General features: G+C 43.9%; 3 protein-coding genes across 8 annotated transcripts in view; 2 read left to right on the top strand and 1 right to left on the bottom strand.

Annotated features, from left to right (window-relative positions):
- Window positions 1-3,798, top strand: part of si:dkey-183c6.8 (protein O-GlcNAcase) — a 19,293-nt gene extending 15,495 nt beyond the window's left edge. For both annotated transcript variants that reach the window (XM_068587626.1, XM_068587627.1), the window contains exon 17: window positions 197-3,798. In XM_068587626.1, the coding sequence (XP_068443727.1) occupies window positions 197-333 (137 nt within the window). In that variant the 3' untranslated portion in view covers window positions 334-3,798. The remainder of the gene's footprint in view (window positions 1-196) is intronic.
- Window positions 3,799-7,391: 3,593 nt separating this feature from the next.
- On the top strand, window positions 7,392-11,851 carry fam113 (family with sequence similarity 113). 2 transcript variants are annotated; one of them, XM_068587397.1, is made up of 9 exons: window positions 7,392-7,593; window positions 8,294-8,372; window positions 8,526-8,605; window positions 9,432-9,664; window positions 9,805-9,955; window positions 10,470-10,707; window positions 10,955-11,008; window positions 11,261-11,386; window positions 11,475-11,851. In XM_068587397.1, exons 2-9 carry the CDS (start codon window positions 8,297-8,299, stop codon window positions 11,621-11,623), a joined length of 1,107 nt encoding a protein of 368 aa, XP_068443498.1. In that variant the 5' UTR covers window positions 7,392-7,593; window positions 8,294-8,296; the 3' UTR covers window positions 11,624-11,851. The 2 variants fall into 2 exon arrangements, with proteins under 2 accessions (XP_068443498.1, XP_068443499.1); XM_068587398.1 differs by lacking the exon at window positions 7,392-7,593 and adding an exon at window positions 7,661-7,776.
- A 221-nt stretch (window positions 11,852-12,072) lies between these two features.
- Window positions 12,073-24,694, bottom strand: LOC137792026 (dynactin subunit 1-like). 4 transcript variants are annotated; one of them, XM_068587393.1, is made up of 30 exons: window positions 24,560-24,694; window positions 22,743-22,808; window positions 22,440-22,634; window positions 22,154-22,235; window positions 22,034-22,065; window positions 21,711-21,731; window positions 21,049-21,072; window positions 19,680-19,820; window positions 18,602-18,799; window positions 18,269-18,473; window positions 18,097-18,175; window positions 17,821-17,980; window positions 17,518-17,622; window positions 17,135-17,326; window positions 16,929-17,042; window positions 16,696-16,848; window positions 16,376-16,536; window positions 16,127-16,295; window positions 15,863-15,931; window positions 15,049-15,261; window positions 14,691-14,852; window positions 14,392-14,523; window positions 14,165-14,290; window positions 13,916-14,058; window positions 13,664-13,830; window positions 13,303-13,424; window positions 13,022-13,217; window positions 12,852-12,925; window positions 12,677-12,766; window positions 12,073-12,579 (listed from the first exon to the last, which is right to left on the bottom strand). In XM_068587393.1, the coding sequence occupies exons 2-30, from the start codon at window positions 22,782-22,784 to the stop codon at window positions 12,445-12,447; spliced, it is 3,702 nt and encodes a 1,233-aa protein (XP_068443494.1). In that variant the 5' UTR covers window positions 22,785-22,808; window positions 24,560-24,694; the 3' UTR covers window positions 12,073-12,444. The 4 variants fall into 4 exon arrangements, with proteins under 4 accessions (XP_068443494.1, XP_068443495.1, XP_068443496.1 ...); XM_068587394.1 differs by having other exon boundaries at window positions 13,303-13,421; XM_068587395.1 differs by lacking the exon at window positions 21,049-21,072.
- Between the last annotated feature and the right edge of the window lie 1,049 nt (window positions 24,695-25,743).

The following is a 25,743-nucleotide window of genomic DNA, read 5'->3' as shown; positions in this document are numbered from 1 at the left end:
ATGAATTAACACAACAGAACAGTAACTGATTAAGAGTTAATGCGTTTTTCTTACAACAATTTGTTTGAGCTTTTAGTTTCGTGTGACACATTTGAGCGTAACATGTTGGATGACCGTTTCTTTCCTGTGTGTGTGTGTGTGTGTGTGTGTGTGTGTGTGTGTGTGTGTGTGTGTGTGTGTGTGTGTGTGTGTGCAGGGTCTCAGGGTGTGTTCTGCGAGGTGCAGCCCACAGACCGTCACCGGCTGGAGTTCTTGACCAAACTGGGCTTCCTGGAGATCCTCAGAGGAGAAGCCAGGAGCAGAGAGGGGGTGGTGCTGGGGAGGCTGCTCTGAACACACACACACACACACACACACACACACACACACACACACACAGAAAGATGTTACAAGTACAAGATGTCCAGTCCTGCATAGAGACACAGAGTCTACTTTTCTGTCTTTCTTTCTGTCTTTTTAAAGGGACATTCCTCTGCGTCTGTGTGGCAGCAGAAGCAGAGATGCACCCTGAGCTTTCTGTCTGAAGGATTTACAAACTACAGAATAAGATTTGAGTTCAAACCTTCCTCAGAGCCGTGCTCATCTTCCTCAGATTCAAACCCCCGGCTCCGGATGACAGTGATTCACATGACAGCAGATAGTTTGAGGTGGGAGCAGAGCAGTAGAGCGCAGTCGCTGTGTTTCCTTCAAGTACTTTGCATTTTAGAACAACACTTCAAACACGTGACGAGAGCCGTATGGAGCTCCTCACCTCACTGTCCAAAAGAAAACATGCATGAAGTTCACTTCTTTAAATGAACATAGAAGAACCTCCTCTGGGAGAAGCTGCCAGTCGATCTGGTGCTCTGCTCCCTCCCCTCACGAGCCGTACTGTTGTTCTGACACGATGTTGGGTTCTGGTCCTGCTGGGTAGCTGACAGGATGTTGGGTTCTGGTCCTGCTGGGTAACTAACAGGATGTTGGGTTCTGGTCCTGCTGGGTAGCTGACAGGATGTTGGGTTCTGGTCCTGCTGGGTAGCTGACAGGATGTTGGGTTCTGGTCCTGCTGGGTTACTAACAGGATGTTGGGTTCTGGTCCTGCTGGGTAGCTGACAGGATGTTGGGTTCTGGTCCTGCTGGGTTACTAACAGGATGTTGGGTTCTGGTCCTGCTGGGTAGCTGACAGGATGTTGGGTTCTGGTCCTGCTGGGTTACTAACAGGATGTTGGGTTCTGGTCCTGCTGGGTAGCTGACAGGATGTTGGGTTCTGGTCCTGCTGGGTAACTGACAGGATGTTGGGTTCTGGTCCTGCTGGGTAGCTGACAGGATGTTGGGTTCTGGTCCTGCTGGGTTACTAACAGGATGTTGGGTTCTGGTCCTGCTGGGTAGCTGACAGGATGTTGGGTTCTGGTCCTGCTGGGTTACTGACAGGATGTTGGGTTCTGGTCCTGCTGGGTAGCTAACAGGATGTTGGGTTCTGGTCCTGCTGGGTTACTGACAGGATGTTGGGTTCTGGTCCTGCTGGGTAGCTGACAGGATGTTGGGTTCTGGTCCTGCTGGGTTACTGACAGGATGTTGGGTTCTGGTCCTGCTGGGTAGCTGACAGGATGTTGGGTTCTGGTCCTGCTGGGTTACTGACAGGATGTTGGGTTCTGGTCCTGCTGGGTAGCTAACAGGATGTTGGGTTCTGGTCCTGCTGGGTTACTGACAGGATGTTGGGTTCTGGTCCTGCTGGGTTACTGACAGGATGTTGGGTTCTGGTCCTGCTGGGTTACTGACAGGATGTTGGGTTCTGGTCCTGCTGGGTTACTAACAGGATGTTGGGTTCTGGTCCTGCTGGGTAGCTGACAGGATGTTGGGTTCTGGTCCTGCTGGGTTACTGACAGGATGTTGGGTTCTGGTCCTGCTGGGTTACTAACAGGATGTTGGGTTCTGGTCCTGCTGGGTAGCTGACAGGATGTTGGGTTCTGGTCCTGCTGGGTTACTAACAGGATGTTGGGTTCTGGTCCTGCTGGGTAGCTGACAGGATGTTGGGTTCTGGTCCTGCTGGGTTACTAACAGGATGTTGGGTTCTGGTCCTGCTGGGTTACTAACAGGATGTTGGGTTCTGGTCCTGCTGGGTTACTGACAGGATGTTGGGTTCTGGTCCTGCTGGGTTACTGACAGGATGTTGGGTTCTGGTCCTGCTGGGTTACTAACAGGATGTTGGGTTCTGGTCCTGCTGGGTAGCTGACAGGATGTTGGGTTCTGGTCCTGCTGGGTTACTGACAGGATGTTGGGTTCTGGTCCTGCTGGGTTACTAACAGGATGTTGGGTTCTGGTCCTGCTGGGTAGCTGACAGGATGTTGGGTTCTGGTCCTGCTGGGTTACTAACAGGATGTTGGGTTCTGGTCCTGCTGGGTAGCTGACAGGATGTTGGGTTCTGGTCCTGCTGGGTTACTAACAGGATGTTGGGTTCTGGTCCTGCTGGGTTACTAACAGGATGTTGGGTTCTGGTCCTGCTGGGTAGCTGACAGGATGTTGGGTTCTGGTCCTGCTGGGTTACTAACAGGATGTAGGGTTCTGGTCCTGCTGGGTTACTGACAGGATGTTGGGTTCTGGTCCTGCTGGGTAGCTAACAGGATGTTGGGTTCTGGTCCTGCTGGGTAGCTGACAGGATGTTGGGTTCTGGTCCTGCTGGGTAGCTGACAGGATGTTGGGTTCTGGTCCTGCTGGGTAGCTGACAGGATGTTGGGTTCTGGTCCTGCTGGGTAGCTGACAGGATGTTGGGTTCTGGTCCTGCTGGGTAGCTGACAGGATGTTGGGTTCTGGTCCTGCTGGGTTACTAACAGGATGTTGGGTTCTGGTCCTGCTGGGTTACTGGTCTGCAGCCAGCAGACGGGTCTCTGTTTACACTTGATTAGTTTAGATGATTGTTTACATGCATGAAGAACAAAGCGCTCACGGAGGAGGATCACGTGTATACTGACACCAACACACATTTATTATTTCAGTGGAAAACTGGAACAAATCGACGTTATTGAAGGTTTTCATATTGATCATTATCGCTCATTATCGCTGCAAAGAAAACACAAGAAGATGTGAGTGCATGCACGCTGACAGTGATCAGAAAAACAAATGAAACATGAAATATTCATCAAAATTGTGCATGAAAACCATCAGATGCATAAGGTACATTACACACACACACACACACACACACACACACACACACACACACACACACACTGTCTGTTTGCACTGGGTTCAACTGGATGGAATAGACACTCCCTGATTTCATTGTTAAACACTGCATGTGTGAGTGTGTGTGTGTGTGCGTGTGTGTGTGTGTGTGTGTGTGTGTGTGTGAGTGTGTGAACAAGAGCACTCACAGTCGACTCTTCAACTGAAAGTAGAACTACGAATGTTCATTGTTTTTGTAAAGCAGGTTAAAAGACACAAGTACTGTTTGTGCACGTATTTATATTTCTACTGCTTCTTTTTTTATTGTCATGCTTGATCAATCACAGGCTGAGCGTCACCTTCGTGTCATCTGGATCAAACCGCATCACGTGTCTGTGATCAAACACTATTTAGACTAAAGAGTCCTGAAAGCACAGAGATAAACTTGCATGACTAAAGCAACATTTTAGAGGACGTTGTTGTTTGTGGAAGAATGTTACTTCACCTGTATGAAGAAATAAATAATACGTTTTAATATTTCAATGTTTAATATGTGTAACGTGTGTGTGTTTGGGATGAAAGATGAATATTCATAATCTACACAGGCAGTCTGAAGACCTTTATGATTAAAAGTGTGATTAAAGTGGATGAAAGGACTCAGATCTGGCTGCAAGATTCTTTTGCTCTGTCGCGTTTCTGCAAGTTTCTTTTCAGCATCTTCATGTCTTTGCTGCTGTATTCGCAGCCTCATGAGCTCCACAAGCAATGAACATCAAACACACCTGAACCAGAACTCTGGACCGGATGTTTGAGAGTTGAAGAAAAGAAGACATCACATAACTCCAATATCCTTTGATGGATTTATTTGGGTTGTACACTTAATTTCATTCTGATGCAAAAGTTTAATTTCACAATTTATTGTCAGAAAGTATTGTTCAGGAAAACAGATTTAAGAAAACAAACAAATCACTTGAGTTGCCTTCATGTTTGACTTTAGCAGAAGTATTGAGGTTTATGTTGATTTATTTTGCATTCAAACATTGTTTCTACTTCACACATTGTATAATAACAAGTTCAAATGAATCCATGGTTTGAAGACAAAGAAATAAAGACCAACAGATGCAACATCAGAGACACAGTAGAGACGTTGACTGACATGGACGTCACTGTTGAGCTTGATACTCCTCAAAGGCTTTGAGACAATTCTTAGTGTATCCATGTTCTGCTTCCAGTTCAGCTAAACCTGCATCAAACCTCTCGGTCTGCTCATGGACCCAGGTGTTGGTGTGCTCCATGACGCTCTTGGCTCTGTCCAGAACTTCCTTTATTGGCCCGATGTCTTCAGGTGACGCTTTCACGAATTTCTCCAGCAATGCCATCATTGGTTCACTGAACCCTTCATACACATCCATGAGCTCTGAAAACGTGGCCATTCTTGCCTGAAGGGGGACATTAAAACCAGTTACTGACATGGCGTCATGAACAACAGTTCTCTCCTCACAGACGTTGCTCTAAGCTCTTTGTGAGGAAACTGACTGACTCACCTTCATCTTCTCGATGTTCTGATCCACTTTCTGAATGTCTGCTTTGAGATTCTTCTGCAAAGCGTGAGAATCAAGCAGCAGTTACATGTGTGGACATAACAGCCTCAGCATGACAGCAGCTCTGGCAGATCTGCTCATATGACTGCACATAGAAACATGCAGGACAAACAGGAAGTTGGTGCAAATACATGAGGAGTCACAGCAATATAATTACCAGGTTGTCTGACTGTGAGCTTGCGAGGCAAAGCAGACACAGCAGAGTGAAGAGGAAGTACAGGCCACCAGCCACTCTGCTCCCTGACAAGGCTGCTGCTGCCATCACTGGTCTGCAACAGCATTGAGGAAGACGAACACATGTACATGTGCACAGTATGAAGCATCTGACAGTGAGTTGTAGTTTCTGATCTTACCTGAGACGTTAATGGACGATGAGCTGCAGTCTGGTGGGATGGGTAGAAAAGATGATGAGATGACACCCTGCTCACTGCTTTATATACTCCTGGTGGCTCCTCCCCCTTTTAGGGTGCTCTTCTACTTCAGGCCGTTTCCTTAAGTTTCACTTTTACAGAAAAAAGGATCTGCAAATTATTATCACAGGAATATTTTACTATAGTCTGTGATTAAAAAAACTATTTGTTTAATACGAGACGATTATTTTCATGTCAAAATAAAAGAATGAACAAAATATTCGTATTTACAGTCTTCTATGATGCAAACACATAGAAGGGTAATGTTAGAAGAACAATAATTAATCAATATATTAATAATTAAACCCTGGATATGTTGGCAACAGTAGAGACTGCAGACAGTTTAATACTCATGTATATATGTACACATGAAGAATCAACCTTTTAATTAATCGTTACATTGTTTAATGCAACACAGTTGGTCTTAACCCTGCGATGGAACATGGTTTAACTCTGTATCTCTTCAATATATATGTATGTGTGTGTGTGTGTGTGTGTGTGTGTGTGTGTGTGTGTGTGTGTGTGTGTGTGTGTGTGTGTGTGTGTGTGTGTGTGTGTGTGTGTGTGTGTGTATTTCCATCTTATTGTGCTGTTTCTTGAGTGAACACAGAGCGGAGCCTGCATGAGGAGACCAGAGTAAAGGTTACCTTCTACCAGCAGATGGCAGTATGTATGTAAACTCATGGATATATGAGTTTAGTATGTATGTATGTATGTATGTATGTATGTATGTATGTATGTATGTATGTATGTATGTATGTATGTATGTATGTATGTATGTATGTATGTATGTATGTATGTATGTATGTATGTATGTATGTATGTATGTATGTATGTATGTATGTATGTATGTATGTATGTATGTATGTATGTATGTATGTATGTATGTATGTATGTATGTATGTATGTATGTATGTATGTATGTATGTATGTATGTATGTATGTATGTATGTATGTATGTATGTATGTATGTATGTATGTATGTATGTATGTATGTATGTATGTATGTATGTATGTATGTATGTATGTATGTATGTATGTATGTATGTATGTATGTATGTATGTATGTATGTATGTATGTATGTATGTATGTATGTATGTATGTATGTATGTATGTATGTATGTATGTATGTATGTATGTATGTATGTATGTATGTATGTATGTATGTATGTATGTATGTATGTATGTATGTATGTATGTATGTATGTATGTATGTATGTATGTATGTATGTATGTATGTATGTATGTATGTATGTATGTATGTATGTATGTATGTATGTATGTATGTATGTATGTATGTATGTATGTATGTATGTATGTATGTATGTATGTATGTAAACCATACGTTTAGCTCCAGTTACCTGTGTCTTTGTTAATTAACTGCTTATTGCTACAGATGTATTTCATACTGTGTATTTTTGTTTTGTTTTATTTGTGTCATTTTAGAACCAAACATTCCTCCATGGAAGAGTGAGCATGTGTTCATCACGATGCAATAAATAATGACAAAATAAACAGACTGTTGTTTTATTATTACCTGTGCTTCACATTTGTACCTTCATTACATCATCACTGCGACTGTCATACTCATTCAACATCCAACCTGGTCTCTTATAACTGCTGTCAGTGTGTTCGCCCTCTTGTGGTTACAGATGACTTTATGAGTTATTGAATCAGACTGAAACATGGAGAGCAGCTACTCTCTGCTTTAAGATGTCTCACATAGTGTATAGTAGTTGAATGATTGTTCACTGTTGTTCCCTGTTTTTAACTGTATGTCTATTGCTGTGCATGCACATGTAGATAAGTTATATTTGTGGAGGAAAAAGTGCATCTGTATTTTAATTTCAACTTTAGTGCATGAAATTAAAAAATGCTTTTCCTCACTGTCAGTAACTAATATACGTTTTGCAAGGTGTTGTGGCCCAACCTCCTCAAGTATATAAGGTTATACAACGTTAATACGTTTCTTTAATACCTGTTGTTCTTTTTCTATGACTTTGAAAGTGTAAAGTTACTATGTGTGTCAACATAAGCTCTGTTTAGCTCCTTTAGTGACTGTAGGACCTGCAGAGAATTCAGTCTATTTAGACGCGCACACGCACACGCACACACGCACACACACACAGCACCGCCCTGCCAGTGTACTGTCCAATGGAAGATGGATGAACCAGGACACTCGGCTTAAAACTGCTGCGCGCGCACTTTATACTTTCATTATTACTAAACAGGGAAAGGTCAATCAAACCACATCTCAATGTAGCTCGTTTTATCAAGTTAATCTCGCGAGAGTTGTTTGTCGACCGACGATAAACCGTGAAGAAGAAGAACTTCGCGAGATTCAAAGCGCAAACGAAAGCGTCCACATTCCCGATCGTTCTTGAACGCGTTGTGAAAGGAGACACCTGTGGTTGACGGAATAAATTAAAGACAGAGTGGAGTAAGTAAAGCATTTAATATTTTAAAGTTACTTTTAAGTTGAGGTTAAAAAATGAATCGGGAACCAAAACTTCGAGTTGTCAAACACCTTTAAAACTGAACTCGGTTGATGAAGCTGTTGCAGTTTAACACGTCTAGGTTAGCTAGCTAGCTAGCGTTAGCTTCAACTGCCTAAGTTCAACTGGTAAGTAACGTTATGTGATTTATTTTAAAGACTGAGGCCAGTTTATTACTGTGTTATCTTAACTCTTAACCAACACTAAATAATTAACTAGTGTTATCAGCATTTAAAGTGTCTTAGTCCCCATTAAAGTTCCTAGTTGTGGCCAAGAAGTCTTGTAATGTTAACTAACATTAGTAGCACGGTTAGCTATTTAGCTAACTTTAGCTTCAACTTCCTAAGTTCAACTGGTAAGTAACGTTATGTGTTATAATTTATTGCTTATATGTATTTTTTAAAGACTGAGGCTAGTTTACTAGTGTGCTGTCTTAACTCTCAACTAACACTAAATAATTAACTAAGCATTTAGAGTGTCTTAGCCACCATTAAAGTTACTAGTAATGGCCAAGAAGTCCTGTAATGTTAACTTAACATTAGTAGCACCACCTAGCTGCGGTATGCCTTCGTGTTTCAAGAGTAAATTGACATGTCCCTCTCACTGTGTCTGAATGAAAACAGACGTTTTTTAATTATGTTTCAGGAGATGATGAACTGTGTGAGCCACCAGCAAGCCAGCCAGCTGCTGCACAACAAGTGTGTTGTGGTGCTGGGGGACTCCAGTGAGTAGCAACCGAAGTTATCAGAAAATATTTATTTTAAGCCCATTTCATAGTAAAAAAAAAAAAGCATCATGGCTCTTAAATTGCCTGCATGTTAATTCAATCATTTAGCGTTGCGAGTGCATGTTTAATGCTGTCTGTATTGCACCACAGTTCAGAGGGGTGTGTATAAGGACCTGGTTCTGCTCTTGCAGAAGGAAAAGTATCTGACCAACAGTCAACTGAAGTGCAAGGCAAGTGTTCACGTTAACAAATAGATAACACAACGGTTTTGTTTAAAGAGGCGATCCTTCAGATTTCAGTCCTGGTTGCTTTAGATTGCCTATAGAGTGAATACAAAGGAATGGTGCTTAGAGTTTAGCAGTCTGGACAATACATGAACCAAGTATGAAATCCTATAGTCACCATTTTTGGTGTGTCAACAGTGGAAACTGTAAGACATTGTTTTCCCCTGGGAATATCATTACAGATGGTTTGTAATACTGCAAAAATACAAATATTGCAATACTTTCATCGGTGGGATAAAGGCTCGATCGTCATTGTGTTACCTTCTTTGGCAGCAGACACACGCTGACAACTATTTAAATGAACATCTTTGTGATCACTACTTTAATATCATTATGATTACAAGCTGTGATCTTGGAAACTACAACATCTCAACTTGGAACATCACTAGACTTGTTTAACTTGCTCCTGTGACTCTCCCACTGAACAACTGTGCCAGCACACTTGGTATTGTGGTACTCAATGGTTTTATTTAGGTCATCACTCCATGCCCGCCTAGTCGTAGCGCTTGTGGTCTTCACCGGACTGTGTCTCTGGCGGTCTTGTAGACTGTGACTCGGCCCTTTATCCCTACTGCTGTTCATGACGGGGAGAAACACAATTAGTCACAGCTGAAGACAGCTAGGCCTCTTCTGACACTGCTCCCTGAGCCCAAACCACACGCCACAACTTCTCAGAGCATACTTTATTCAAATGCATTTCTTTTTCCCCGTGCTGGTAGCGTGTGTATCCCTCCTGCTGTTTTCCTGTCTCACCCATGTTTTTCTCTTTCAGGGAGAGCAGAGTTTTGAGCAGGACAGCCTGGTGGAAGGAGGCTCTTTGAACAGAATGCATAATGGGACCGGGTACAAGGAGGTTCGCCAGTTCCAGTCCGCCCACCATCTAGTCCGCTTCTACTTTGTGACGCGGGTTTACTCTCCCTACATGCAAAGCATCTTGGAGGACCTTCGCACGGGGTTGAAACCTGATGTTATCATCTTCAACTCCTGTGTTTGGGATATTTCCAGGTGGGTGGGTGAAGGAGTAACTAGCAGCTCGATTTTATAAAAGGTTTGCCTGATCTGTTCCCTGGTTGAAGGTGTCACTGAACTCTTTGTTTGTTTATAGGGATTCTGTCATCGCTTGTTTACTTGCATCTGTTTTGTAGATACAACTCCAGTGGGCTAAATGACTATAGGGAGAACCTCCACACATTTTTTGCTGAGCTGAAGGGGATTTTGCCTCAGGAAACGCTGGCCATATGGAACCTCACCATGCCCTTAGGAGAGACCATCACAGGCGGTTTCCTGGTGCCAGAGGTACAGCGTCGCCAAACGCCTGCAACATAAGTGGAAACTTGATCTTGTTGGTCAAAGTCTTTAGAAAAAATAGTATTTCACCTTACTGGGAATCAAGTAATCAATACTGAGGCATACGTTCTTTCAATCTGCAGTGATTGTCCTCCGAAGCAGCTGTCATGTCAATGTGACGGGTGGACAAACTGAACTCAAGAAAATTACATTTTTATTCATCATGTAATATTATATTTGTCTCTATTCAGTCAAAGCGGCCATTTTAAAGTGAAACTTGGATGATAATGGATGAAGTTAAAATGTTCACAACAAACACACAGCAGGAGAATCGTGGAGTTCAAACTAGTCACTAAAGTGAGTTGCATTTCTATAACTGAAAGGTTGTCTAGAGACCATAGTCATGTGTAAAAGTAGTTTATACCTCTTTTTTTTTTCTCCACACTGTCTGAAGGATAAGAATCTTTGTTCTGACTGCTTTTCCAGCCTCAAAACATTTTCCTCTTCTCCTCCCTGGCCTCAGATTGAGCACAAAGTTGCTCACCTGCGTTACGATGTGATTGAGGCCAACTTCTTCAGCGGTACTCTGGCTGATGCCTATGGGATGGACGTGTTGGACCTCCACTTCCAGTTCCGCTTTTCTCTGCAACATCGAACTCGGGACGGCGTCCACTGGAACGCCCTCGCCCACCGCAAGATAACCTCCCTGCTGCTGGAGCACTCTGCACAGGCCTGGGGTGTTATGCCACTGACTGTTCAGGGTAAGGAGGAATATCACACACACACACACACACACACGCACACACAGCAATAGGCCTATTGCAATAATGGGATCATAGTGTTTTTCTACACCATTTGTTGTCCACAACATTTCAGAATTCACTCATTAGAATTTGAAGGTGAAAGGTCAATGTGACTTTATGGCAACGTGACTGTAGTGGAGACGTACTGCAACCCTGTGATTTATGAATAATGCATTTAATTAGGTTGACGTGTTCCTTATCTTAGAGCCGACTCAGAATGCTGCTGTGCTGCCGGTCATTGCAGATTACAAACCTGCAGGTAAGACGGATGATGTGGTTTAGATTACTTTGATTTTGTTTGATTTAAAGAGCTAGCAAATATGGGTCAAATCTCTTTTTGATGATCTTTATGGACTGGACATTACGAGGTGTTTAGGTCTGCCAGCTTCACTCTAATTGCAGAACTTGTCTGTCATCTTGAGGCATCAACAATTAAATGTCAGGTTCTTGCAGCAGAAGTGATTTTAGAAAACAGTCCGTCTCTAACGCCACCCTGACCTTCCTCTTACAGAGCGACGCCCATCAAGTCGAAACTACAGCTTCAGAGAAGACTTCTCCAACGATTCCCTGCCTCCTACTTTCTTTACCAATCTGCAGCCAATTGCATATCTCCTACCAACACCCGTCCTGAGAAATGGCAAGTGTTTGAGAATAATGCATCGGTGTGTCTTTGAGCTGCCACGTCTGCTTTTAAAGCCTATTTACATTTCCTTCATGTTCCACAGAGTTCCACTCCCACCACCTACAGAACGTGATGAGGAGGCAACATGTCAGACGCCACTACGCTCCATACGTCCATCCCAATCACAGCCAATATGTCCAACATGTCCACTACGGCCACCATGTCCAATACGGCCAATACTACGGCAGGTAGTTTTTACTAAACAAAAAAATTAGGAATGGTTGAGTTCCACTAATTGTTATGACGTCAGTCACATTCAGGTTTTAATTCATTTCAGTGAATGACATGCAGGTCATTTCTTACATTGTAAATTGGTTGTTTTTTATTTGAATTTGAATTTTTGTGGTTCTGGTGTTTTTAATTCTGCACATAAAATGTCTACTGTGTTCTATTAAAGCTGATACACTGTTTTAAAATGAATCAGTGCTAGAATAATGAGCCTTCTGATGCTTTTCACTGTCACACAGAAGGTGTGGTGTAAAGATGTGATTTCCTTTATGCCCCGTGTACACGACTTTGAACATTGTAGTGGAAATAAATGTCAATTAATTGTTATATACAAAGACATCGATATACTTATGAACTGGCAGTGGGCTTCATATTAGACCACACATATATTTCACTGACTCGGCTTCTTGCTCTGAAGTGAAATACTTTTATTGTCTGAATTCTTACAAATACAAAAGATTCAAAGGGACAAATTATCAATGTTGAGTACAGTAAAGTGACATTGCTATCTTCTATTCCCAAAGTTGGTAAAATTGCTGCAAACAGTTTCAGTAAAACATGACCTTCAAAATGTGACATTCTGGAGTCAAATCCAGTTAAACTTCACTCATCACCAGTTTTACACTCTATAAAGTCACTGCTGTGCCTCGATTGCATTAGTGCTATAGGCTTTACTTTGAAACTATTGGATATGATTACCTGCAAAAAGATAAATATAACACAACTGGAATGAGAGCAAAAGCATTTGAAGGACTGTCGATCACGATGGCGTGCTGATGGCGTGCTCAGGTCATGAGGCGGTGCACTTTCTGCAGCTGCTGCTGCGACAGGACGAGGCGGTGGACCTGCTCCTGTCCCCGGGAGCATGGAATGGCAACACGACCTACAAACACAGTCCCTCCATGCTTCTCTTCCTTGGCCTAGGGAACCACGCGAATATGTACACGTCAGCATTGTACATGTGCCATGTCTTGACTTACTGGAAGTGATGGCGATCGTATGTACTGTATGTTTTACCTTAACAAAACCAGACACGGGGAAGGAGGCAAAGTCAGAGGAAGCCTTCGCCCCAGCCTGACTCGAGACGACATGCTCAGCTACTTCTCCCTGAAACCAACACAATCAACATGTGTTATATTCTCAGAATCTTCTCACTGACATGGTGAGGGGAGTGTGAGTCTGAAGTTGTCACCTTGAGTTTGTCCAGAGCGTCGCTGAGGTACTGCAGTCGAGCCGTCTGCTCCAGCAGCTGTGCACCAGCACTGACTGGAAGAAACGCAGGAGAGGGAAGACCGAATGAACCAGGACACTCTGCTAAACACACACACACACGTCTGATAGCTGAGATGCAAGTACACACACCTGCAGTCTTTCCTGTGATGTCCACCACTTTAACTTCTGAACTCAGCTTCAGCAGGGTCGCCAGCAGTTGGTCAGTCCTGCGGTAGATGCCTGTGTTTAGTCCGTCTGGTGGCATGCAGCTTTCTTTAGACGCTTTGGGAAGTTTGGGAGGGCACAGTGGAGGCAGGGAGGCCAGCTGGGCTCTCATCTTCTCCGCCTGCAAGTAAGACGAACTCTTAAGTCAATAATACCAAACTTCACACACAGCTGGCACAATAGCACCAACTCCAACCCGGCTGTACCTTGAGTCTGTTGTTTTCATTCTTGAGGTGTTTAATGCCGAGCCTCTGGGCTTCCACCTGCTGCCGCAGGAGAGGAGAGTCCACCACCTGCACCGGTCCAGCAGAAGATGGAGGCAGACCTGCTGGGGAGAGAAGTCTTTACATGAGGCCGTGTGTCTTTCTGTGACCATGAGTCAGGTAAGAATACTGTATTTACTGATAGTACACCACCAAGAGGAAAAACTATTACTATCAAGTATTTATCTGCAGTAGTTGTGGCTCAGTTAAAATGTGATTCCAGAGGGTTGAATCAGACTGTTTATCAAACATAAAGTGGCAGCAGTTCAATCTGCGTACGGAAAGCCACCACAAAGTAGTTCACCTCCTGCAGATCCCTGAACGATGGAGGCGATTCCAGAGGCAGGCGTTGCTCTCAGGCCTTCGATGGTCATCTTGGATTGGTTGTTGATGCGTTGTTTGAGCTCCGCCTTCTCCGCCTCCAGCTGGTCGATGTCAGCCTGCAGGGCGTCCATGGTCTCCTCAAACTCCCTGGAGAGGAGAGAGGAAGGTGAGCGAGCGGGAACGCGTGATGGAATGCGTTCATTTCTTCCGTTTGCTTCTGCATCGCTCGTACTTCTCCTTCTTCTTCAGCAGGGCGAGGTTCTCGTCCAGCTTGGTCTGAATCTTCTCCACCCGCTCGTCTGCGTCTTTGGTGGAGGTGTCCAGCTTCTTCTCCAGCAGGCTCAGACGGACGTTGGCCTCGCTCAGCTCCTCGCCCTGGGAAGAGGAGCGGTGTCTTTTCCGTTACGGGTTCTTTGCATTTCAAACTAGCAGACTTTTGTACCGCTGAAAAGTTGAGTGAGTTTAGCTTTGAGTGGGTCACCTTGATCTTCAGGGACTTCTTGACCTCCTTGATGACGGTCTCTCTGTCTTCTAGTTTAACTCCTAGACCCTCGGCGTCGGTCATCTCGGCCCTCACGGTGGACGCTCTCATCTCCACTGGATGAGTCTGAGGATGAAATGGTGAGAATTGGAGCAGAGAAGACGTGGTGGACGACAGCTCTCTATATATATGATGTCATTAATCCATCAGAAATCGCCTTGGCTTACCGGGGCCTGTGGTTTGTCAGCATCGTACTCTCCTTCCTGCATGGCTGTGGCCATCTTGTTCATGGTGGCGATGATGGAGCTGCAGGACTGGCGCAGACACTCTGGGCCGTTCAGGCCTTGAGAGCCATACACCTTGTAGAAGAGAGTGAAGATTTAGATAAATACAATAACAGCTTCAACCCAACACAATGATATAATAGTTAAATACAGCAGGAATCCCTATTGAAATGTTTGTGTACTTTATTTCTACTGTGGAGCTGCAAGTGCTCAGGCGAATGCTACCGTTGTAGCTTAGCTACCTGCTCCACAGCCTTGCAGGCGATGTCCTCCAGTTTGAGCGCGTTGAGCCCTTCCTGTTCCGCCAGCGGAGCGATCATCTGAGCGCCCGCCGCAGCCACTTCCTGCAGCACGGCCACCACGCGCGTCTGCTGGCGCCGGCACTCCGTCAGCGACTCGGACACCTTCCACAGGAGACACGTAGTCAAGTATGTACTGTGGAGCCGTTTCTGTGTGTGCATGTATTTAGACAGCGGCATCTACTGAGGTAGCCGTCTAATAACTCTGAACAATCCCTTTACTGACGCAAAAAGGAATCTTCCAAGTTGCTTTAGTCTCATACAGACATTGACTATCTTGTATTTTTTCTACATCCCATACCTGCGGTCCAAAACTGAGAGCAGCGGGAACTCCAGCCAGGTCTGTTCCCGGCATGCGACGGCGGATCTTCTTACAGAACTGTTTGATGTCGGAGCAGGAAGTGTCCAGGTCCTTCAGAAGGACGGCGAGGCCGGAGCTCTCCTGACCCGCCGCCATGAAGGCCCGCAGGCGGGACACCTCCACGCCCATGCAGTCCAGGACGTTCTGGGTGAACTGCAGGTGAGAGGACGGATCAGTGAGGATACTCATGTGTGTTATACTTTGCTCATCATAGGGAGAATATTCGTAGGAGGGGAAAAAAGAATATTAAGCTTTTCGAAACCGTGTGAAAATCCCCCGGCGCCATTTTAAGTCCCAGCATAAAATGTCAGACAATGTTTTGACATAAAATACGTAATTTTTCCATTTTTGAACCAAACACCACAGTTTTGACTGAAACTTCTTCCTAACAGGACAAGACTTTGTTTTATTGTGATTGTTGTTGCAGGTTCTGATTCTTTAGGTCCTAATCTTTCCATAAAGGTGTCTTATTGACGCTCCAGGAGGCTTTTTTGGGGAATCTGGCTCACATCATGCTGGATGTTCATAGTTACCATCAACATATCTTTTAAAAGTGATTTTTTTTGCAGATATACATTTTTTTCCAAGACTTTCTTGAACAAATACATACAATAAACACAAGTATTGTAATTAATTTAGGTTCCTACGACGACTCAAACAGGGAAAAGAGGTCTGGAGACAGAACTGGTTCCACAGTTTAACAGGTTCAGAGTAAAACTTCCCCAATCGTTGGAGCTGAAGGAGCTTCAGGTACCTTAATGTGGTCGGCCAGCTGCACGGTGCAGTCTTCAGTGTGATCAGCCAGATGGACGCTGTACAGTTGCTGGAAGACAAAATAAAGTTAGAAACTTTGTTTGAGAAAAGATTATAATTAATTAAAATGACATGTCTGTTTTAATGTCTATTTCATTGAGTAGACGCGTTGCACCCACAAGCATCAACTTGCTGGTATTCTTTCAGCAAAAGATTTGCACAAATCATGATAATAAATATATTACAATAAAACAATGTTGGGTACCTGATAGTACTTGATGGCCTTGGTCAGAGGTTCCACCTGCACGGTCTCATCCAGCTGATCTTTATGCAGCAGGTCGATGAAGTAGTCCAGAGAGCGCTCATGGAAGTTCATTTCAGAGTAGAGCGTCCCCATGCGCTTGAACACCTCCACGCTGCAGGTGTTCAGAGCCCTGGCAGGAGAGAACAGTGTCACAGGTTTGCTACTCTGGAGAAACCATACTGCAGGAGGAGTGGACGCGTTCGTGCTCACTGTTCATATTTGTGCAGCGTGGCCTGCAGCAGGCTGAGCGAGTACACCAGTCCTGAGGCAAAGCTGCGCTGCTCTCCTGGAGGTCCTCGCAGCCCCGTTCCCTGAGCCAAGCTGCCATTCAAGTCAAACTTCTCCTGGGCCTGTTTACTGACCAGCTCAGCCTGCCGGGCACCACACACACACACACACACAGAAGCTTTCATTATAACAACCGACAGCAGTAACAACAGGAATCAAGATTCTGGAATAGAAAATGCTTGCACACACATGTTCCCACTACACACACACACACACACACACACACACACACAGCTCCATACTTTGCAGATGAGCCTGGGGATGAGCAGCAGGACCAGAATACAGTCGTGATCTCCACCGTGGCGGAGGAAGGAGTCCGGCATGAAGGCGGTGAGGAGCGACACCTGTCTGTTGGACTGGACCACTTCCATCTTCCTCAGCTCCATCTCAATGGCCTGGAAGCACAGATCAAACGCTGACACGTAACACTGCTGAACTCATCACTGCTGCACGATAACACGCGACGATGTCCTACCTTGGCATACGCCTTGGTCTCTGCAAACTTGATCTTGAAGTCAAAGAGTTCAGCGGGCGGTTGTTGAACTTCAGCAGTGGCGCTCTGCTGGCTGATCAGCTCTCTGTTGGCCTCCTGCAGCACAGAGGAAAAGCACATGCGGAGTCAGGGCATCGGCTCGTCGCCTCCTCGGGTTATTCCCCTGAGCGTCCCTGTTCTCCTCCCACCTGCAGGCCGGCGGTGAGCTCTCTGTATTTGTTGATGGTCTGCTGGTAGTCGGCTACAGTCTCCTGGGCGGCCTCCACCCTTCTTTCAGCCTCTTTGACCTTTGCTGCGCTCAGGTCCACCTGCTCCCTCAGCTCCATCTCCGTCTCGCGGGCGTTCTCCTGCAGCTCATCGTTCATGTCGTTGATGGCCTCCTATTGTGTCAGGGAACGCTTCTCAGTGACAACATCCTTCAACACAGTCTGGTACTTATATCATTGTGTTGGTACGAATGAACCTTAGAATGAGATTCATAGTTGTGAATCCTTGCTTAGTTTGTATGTGTTTGTAAATAGACAGGTTGGTGGTGTTAATGCTGAAGGCATCATGAAGCTGTTGTACACACCAGATCAGTGACGGTTTCTCTCAGCTCTCTGACTTTCTCCTCCAGGTCGAGGTTCCTCTCGGTCAGAGTCTCCACCATCTCCTCTGACCCTAGGGCAGCATCCACCTGGTTACACAAACACAAAGCACATTTCTACGGTGAAATCCTGAGATCAAGCAAACACAGTCCTAGTTTTAAATGTACCCGAGCCTGAACCCCTCTGTTTACAGCGTTTGTTTCTCTCGTGTAGTTTAGTGAAACCCTCACAGAGCAGCATCAGAAACTAAAACCCCTCATTCCTGTGATCACATTCCTCTTCTTTACCTGCTCCTTGAGTTCATCGATGGTCGCCTCGGCCTGCTTGACTTCCTCCTGTAGTTTCTCCTTCTGAGTCCTCAGAGTCTCCAGCTCAGTGCTCTTCTTCTCCATCTGCTTCTGCAGCTTCACATGCTCCTGCTTCTCTGACGTGGACAGGTCGCGCATCCTGAGGAGAGAAAGGAACACGCAGACTAAAACGTTGATGGACAAAACTACAAAAAAAACAGTTCCAGGTCTGGTCTTCATGGATCTGTTTTCAGAGGTGCAAGTGCTTTGACTGACCGAACCAACGCCTCCTTTAGCCTGCCGTTCTGCTCCTCCAGCTGTTTGACGTGGTAACTCGAGGCAGCTCCATCTGAGCCTGCAGGAGAAGAAACGCAACACAGTGAGGGAACAATAGAGACCAGAGCATATATAGATATGATACAGGAGCCTCAGTGGGTCAAGTGCAAACCTTTCTCTGAAATCTCATGTCTAATGATCTCCAGGTCCATGGAGAGCTCCTCCACCTTCTCCTTCAGTGTGTCCACCTCCACTTGCAGGGACTCTGCTCGCTCTTCGGCCATCTCTTTGTCCAGCGTGGCCATCTCGATGGCGTCCGCCGTGTCCGACATCTCCTCCATGTAGTGGTCTTTAGACTCCTGGGCCTCACGGGCATCCTGGATGGAGACATGAAGTAAAGCTTCAGAAAGTCGTATATGAGGACAGTAGAGCTGCTTCTTTCATTCTGGCTGGCTTGAATGACATGAATCACTTTGTATTCTTGTAATCGTGTTTTCATTTAAACCTTCTTGGCCTCTTTGAGTTGCTTCTGCAGCTCAGACTGCTGGTCCTGCATCTTGGTCTTCCACTCCTGGAGCTGCTCCAGCTGGATCTTGGCTTTCTCGAGATCTTTCAGCTTGACTTTGTCCTCGCTCCGCTTTATCTTCAGCGTCTCCACCTTCTCCTCCAGGTCCTTGACCTGAGCGCGCATGGATTCCTCGTCCTGAGAAGGATGTACGGGCGCAGAGGAGAAGCGGAGAGGACGTGTTACATGTGCTGCGATCAGAGGACTTAAACTGGAGGATTACCTGGATTTCATTTACGCAACAAGATTTATCTTAATGCAGTGAACAAACAGGAGAACAATGATCCGGTCCCACCACCAAAGAGTCCAGATGATGATACATGTGATCTTAGTTACCCCAAATTAGTTTGCTAACTATTTTCCCCATCACTTGACTTTAACGTTCATCCTCACCACCGAGCAGATTAACGCGACGGTGCATTTCATTGAGTGTCTCAGATAGTTAGGTCATGCACAACACCACACAGTTCATCGAGACAACGTTAAAAAACAGGTCCAGTATTGAAAAGGTGTGCCGAGGGTGACCAGGTATCACCAGCATGCAGCCTTTAGAAAACTCTACCTGCTTGAGAGGTTCCACCTGGTCAAACATAACATGGAGGAAGTGGGTCAAAATGCAGAATATGGTGGAGTAAAAGAACCTAAATGATGGAGATGGGGCATACTGGCTGAACTATCACACGCTGATCTTTTGTGCTTTTGTAATGAGTTGTGAGATGTAATACCATGTCAATAGACGACGTCATGGGCATATATATATATATATATATATATATATATATATATATATATATATATATATATATATATATATATATATATATATATTTATATATATATATTTATATATATATATATATATATATATATATATATATATATATTTATATATATATATATATATTTATATATATATATATATATATATATATATATATATATATATTTATATATATATATATATATATTTATATTTACAGGTCACTAACTTTGTCTGTTCTTGTCGTCAGTGACTCACCTTGCTCGGAGTGGCCGGGCTCGGGGCGGCAGGCGACCCGCCGAGCTGAGGTACAACGGGAGCCGCCAGCGCCCCCTGGTGGGGGGGCAGGCCGGCTTCACTGACGTCAGACAGCGAGGACGCCAGGCTCTCACGAGACGCCTGATGACCGAGGCAGGTACGAGGAGGAGATTTGCAAGAGGGATGAGATGTGGGATTAAACAGAGGAAGAGGGGAAGACAGCATGGCTTTAGGTTTTTGAATATCAATCAATAAAACCAGTGTTTTTACCACACCCAACATTAAAAATTAAAACATCCCATGTCACATGCTGTGCGTCTGGATTCATCTTATAGTTTATGTGCTTAATTATCATCACTAAACAGTTCACCTCCCAGTGTCCCTCACTAAAGATGTCGCTCACACTGACACCACTTTGAGTTCCTTCACCTGCACCGAAGGACAACAAACCACCAGCTTCCAGTGACTAAACACATCACCACTCCCAGGGAAGTGACAGCCCTGACATGACGGATCGTACCATGAGGCTGGAGCGACCGGAGCGACGTCCCAAGAGGGAGGGGAGCGAGGTGGCCGGTGAGAGACGACTCTGAGTGTTCCACTGACACAGAGACGGTTAGACTCTCACAGGATTGTACAACTCAGCTGCTCTACACAGAATGAAGCCCTGTGGTAGCTCTGAAGTACACATGCTGTTTACTACAATCCTGCTGTTTTATAATGTATTATGACATTTATACAAGTGCAGAGCCGTACCAGCAGCTGTAGAAAAAAGACTTCAGTCACATTCTGATCATAGTTTTAAGGGTTTTGGAAAGCTCTAAATAATTACACTGCATTACTTAAAATGCAAAATAGCATAGATAAATATGTTATAAATACATGACATGCATCTTCAACAGAAATTACAGCTTTTACATTCTGTTCAATAAAAGAGTTGGACCTATTATTACGGCAACTACAACCTGAACTCCCATTGTGTAGCCTTCACGAGTCAACTATATAATACATAAATATGTCTATTAGTTGACTATGCACATCACCAAAGGACTATTTAAACTATTCAGAATGATCTTCCTTGTGCTTTATGAAGACTCCATTATTCTAAATCTCAATCGTACATCATATCAAACTAGTGTGATCCTGTTTGTCTTCTCTACTGCAGTTTAAGAACAAGTATGCACTTATCATACGACACAAAAATGCATGGCGTTTGGAAAGAGTTCAATCATTTGAAGCAGTGCCCTTGATCCAACGTGCAAAGCAGACGCACACACACACAAAGTTGGAACAAAACAACATTTTTCAGAATCAACTGCAGTTTTAAATCACTCGGTTTTCCTCCCCTGTCTGCTGTCGACAAGCTCACCTTGGCGGAGCGGCGGGTAGAGGACTGGAGAGGAGGAGGAGGAGGAGGAGGAGGAGAAGGAAGGATGGACACACACACACACACACACACACACACACACACACACACACACACACACACACACACACACACACACACACACACACACACACACACACACACACACACACACACACACACACACACACACACACACACACACGCATGGATATTCGCACACACACATCCAATGGTGAAGCAAGATAAGAGATTAGCAGCACATCAGAATCATACCACGGTTAGTCCACATCCACTGATCATAGCTCTGACAGCTGCATGCACCATCAACACCATTTTAAAGAATATTTAATCTTGATAACTCGAGCCATAAAAGAGAATATAATGTCAACTCATGCAACCGTGTGAAGACGGGTGAAATGTCAAAGGTGCCATTATGATGCTACAACAGTTGAAGTTTCACCAGGATCAAACAGACATCTGGTATACAAAATAAAGTGCGGCCACAGAAAACCAAGTGTAAGTACAGTGACGATGACATCATCAACAACAAGCGATGCCTTAATGTTGCGTGCAAGCGTCCATACCAGAGGTGAGTTGCCATGTTAGTGTGATCAAAAACAACCAAGGCCAAAAGCAAATGTGTTGAATTTGAATATTTCTACCTTCTTAACGCTCACAGGTGTCTGCAAATGGTATTCAGAAAAACAAAAACAAGTCAACCCAAAGGCTGAGGGGCAAAAAATTGAAACCCATTTTACAGAATAGAAAAGGAACATATGGAGGAAACAAAGCACATCAAGCAAGGAAAACACTACAAAGAGAGGCCGAGAGGCAAATCAGCACTCATAATAACTTCAAGTCGAGTGCAGTGACAAGCAACATCTCTTCCAAAGGAATCCAACAATCTTTGAAGACATCGACACACTCAAACATGTCTAAACTGAGAAAAGATGAACAAAAAGCAGTGAGGTGCAGGTAAAGTTACCTGCTTGGTTGTCCGGGGAGTCTCAGGAATGTCTGGAGGAAACAAATTAACATATTTTATCATGTTATTATTATTGACTTTAAAAAGTGTGAATTTTAAACCCAGCTGTCGTTCATTCACCTTTCTGTCTTGGGATCTTTGAAGAGCCCGATTCAGGAGTGTCTGGGGAGGTGGCGCCGGAGCCATCTTCCACCACCTGGAGCTGTGTGAGTGTGTGTATGAGTGTGAGTGTGATCAGGACAACACAAGGATGAGAGCAGGAACAAACAAATGTTCATTTGTAATCTTAAATTCTGAAATATAGGAAAAGCTCCTCAAACATCTGATGAAACTTTTGCCACTTTTCATACTAATGAAAGCACACAGGCATCCATCCTCCATCACACATCCCATTCATGCCACTAACCTGGGACTGTCTGACAAATATCCCGTGATTTTCCTCACAGGTGAAGTAGCGCTTCCCCTGCACGGTGCCATCGTTCTTGCCCTTGGCATCATCCAGTATGACGCCCACCCATTTTCCAGAGGCAAAGAGGGTGGCACCGACATAGGCAACAGTACCACGCTGACCCTTCCCCGTCACCTCCACTATAGAGCCAATCTAGGAGAGGAGGAGCAGAGACAAGACGACAGACTGAGAGTCATCATGCCCTCTTGGGGGTAATTAGTTTATTCCCAGCCATTCCGGTCGTGTTGTAAAGTGAGCTACCTTTGGAGGTCTGGTGGACTCCACGGTTCCTGTGCTGCTCATTCTGCTGATCAGTTGGCTGGTCAGCTGCAGGATTTGGGAAACACGGATAGGCAGAAGTATGGGGAAGGATGAGGAAATATGGGGGAGAGAAAGTAAAGGAAGGTTGGTTACCAATGGAAATGAGTGGTGAGGTCATTACCAGACAATGTATTGTTTACATTTCAGAATTCCCGAGGCATTGTCTCTTTTTATTTCTTCATCTTGGTCAAATAGACTCAGTTTAGTAGGAATATTTAAATCAAAAGACCTAAGCAAACTGTTTTATGTTTAACAATAATGCCCCCTAATTCTCCCTGTTTCAGCTATTAAGAGCAATATGAAGAATAAAAAATAGTCTATAATCAAAAAGAGTCTTGAGGGTATAAGAAAAGGAGCACACTCATGCAACCAGTCATGTGTCATGGACCACAATACACTTCCTGATAAACAAGTCATATCCCTGCCTTGCTCACACAAAGATGTTCATTCAGAGTACAGTGTAATCCTTTATGGAGCTGCAGGCACATGTGAATTCACGCTGCTTCATTTCAACCACAGGGCAGAAATCTGGGTAGGAACCTTTTTTATAGCCTTCTGACTGAAGAAAAGAGACGGTGCAGTCAACGAAATTGAATGTTATTACAGATTATTGGAGGAAAAAGAAGCTTGTCGATGGGTTAAACACAAGGACAGAGACGTTGTCTTCTCGACAGGATATCTGGAGTTATCCAAAATATATTCTGACTCATTCTATCTGATCACGATAGAGGACTCGATATGCAGCACAGTGAATATTACATCCACTGTATGGTGAGTGACACTAACCTTTTATTAGGTTTAGACATAATGTAAATAATGCGGTGCATCAAACTAAATAAACAATGATGTGCTAATGAGATATTCAATATTGAGTGATCATGTTACTCACCCGCGGGGTATAAGAATGTCGCCTGTTTAAAGCCATAATATCAAGTTAAGATGGTTTCACCTCCAATACAAAGTCTCAAGCACTAATTTCTGCTTTCACATCCCGTCCTCTTTTGAAGGAATGCAATACAAGACTGACTTCAGGGAGGGATCCTGGTGCTGCATCACCAAACGTCACAGCTGATTTGAACTGGGAAAGGGAGGGTAACATCCAGCTGCTGTGTCTCTCTAACAAACTAACTAAACACTTTACATGGAGTCACTTTAATAGTGACGAGATGACCAATGCACAGGCCGGCATTTATGCAGCGAGAGTCATATAAAAGCAACTGAGAAGTAATGACATTGCTGCTCCGTTCCCATTTTCTTTAACGTTAGTACATTTTATCAAACTATGCAGCGTTGAGTGTCACGCCATCTTTAATTTAGTGACATGTCAACACCCCATGCCAGCTGACAAACAGGAGCTAACGCTAGCTAACTTTTAGCATATTAGCATAACATATTAGCTTAGAAGCGTGGCTGCTATCGAGAGGAGCGTATTTTTGTGATTATATTACACATTATAGTACACTTAACACACAAAGCAATGCAAAAAAGACGACAGCGTTACGACAGCAGAAGTGGACACAGTCCTGACACACACATTCAAGCCATGTTGTTTCCACGTCGCAGCATCATGACTTCCATCTACGTACGAAATAATCCTGACATCGACAGCCACCAACAATTTAAACAGCATCATTTAGATGAAGCCAGAGTAGCTTCATAGCTAACGTTCAAGCTGGCCAACTCAGCTGAGCTAGCTGGTCAGAAAGACACGCAGCGTCACTGAACATACAACACCTGAGCGTTGTCACTGAGCTTACCTGCTTACACTGAGATTCCTGCCGTTAGATGCAGCAGCTTGACGTGTTCATGCAGACAAAAGAGGATCCTCTGTTGTTGTTTTTTTTAGCTACCTAGCTTGGACATCCAGTAGTCTTTTCCGTTTGACAGGTCACTTCCGGTGGTCTGTCGTCCCAGAAGAAAGGTAGCAAACAGCGCCCCTAGTGGCGGCTCCGTTGTGTATTAATAATATGTATGTCACGGCCCTAAAGAGCTGCTGCACATCTGGGTTTACTTTTTATTTACAAGGTTTTCATGGCAGGGGACCATCTTCTTCCTCTCGAGGACCGAAGGTTGGGGATGTCGTTTCTTTTTTGTTCATACTGCCATCATGGTTACAAGTATACATGTAAAAATGAATGTATAGGTATGGATTAGATATGGATAAGGACGTTTAGACAAAAAAATGTGTTTATAGGCAAGTTTATTTGTAGAGCACATTTCAACAAGAAGACGGTTCAAAGTGCTTCACATAAAACCATTAAAAGCATCAAAACATAATGCAGAAGAAAACACAATTTTAAAAACAATTAAGAACATTCATTTTAAAATGCATTAAAAAATACAGTTTAAAAGCAAAAATGAGAATACAAGTTGCAGTGCAGTTTAATAAATAAAATGTCCACACAGTGTATTAAAAACAACAAATCTCTCCCTGTGTCCTTATACTATAAAGCAGCACAGTCGATAAGATGTACGGGTAAAAGTAACACGATATCATATTACAGAAAGGTTTTAAACCAGCATTTGATTAATAAATGAAAACTTACTACATTTACAGAGTTGAATGACAGAAAATGCATCCCGTCAAATATTTCTAAAAATGGGGAAATAAATCAGCCAATTAATGTATGATAACTATTATAATATATATATATATATATATATATATATATATATATATATATATATATATATATATATATATATATATATATATATATATAATTAAAAAAAACAAACAATAAAACAAAGTCCTGTGTGTGGATCTACACAATTAAAAATACGCAAATGTTATTGGTATTGTTAATTACAGTACATATGATGTATATCCATTTAGTAAGTAGTGGCTTGACAAATAAAAGCAAGTGTTTCACATTGACGCGTAATTAGCCAGAAGCCCGTCCACAGCCGACCAATCAGGAGGCGGAGGAGAGGCAGTGCC

This window comes from Clinocottus analis, unplaced genomic scaffold, assembly GCF_023055335.1.
Source record: "Clinocottus analis isolate CAN_PGR_092001 unplaced genomic scaffold, fCliAna1.0.p SCAF_21, whole genome shotgun sequence".
In the NCBI taxonomy this organism is placed as follows: domain Eukaryota; kingdom Metazoa; phylum Chordata; class Actinopteri; order Perciformes; family Cottidae; genus Clinocottus; species Clinocottus analis.
Note: the sequence above shows the minus strand (reverse complement) of the source record. Positions and strands in the feature narration are given on the sequence as shown.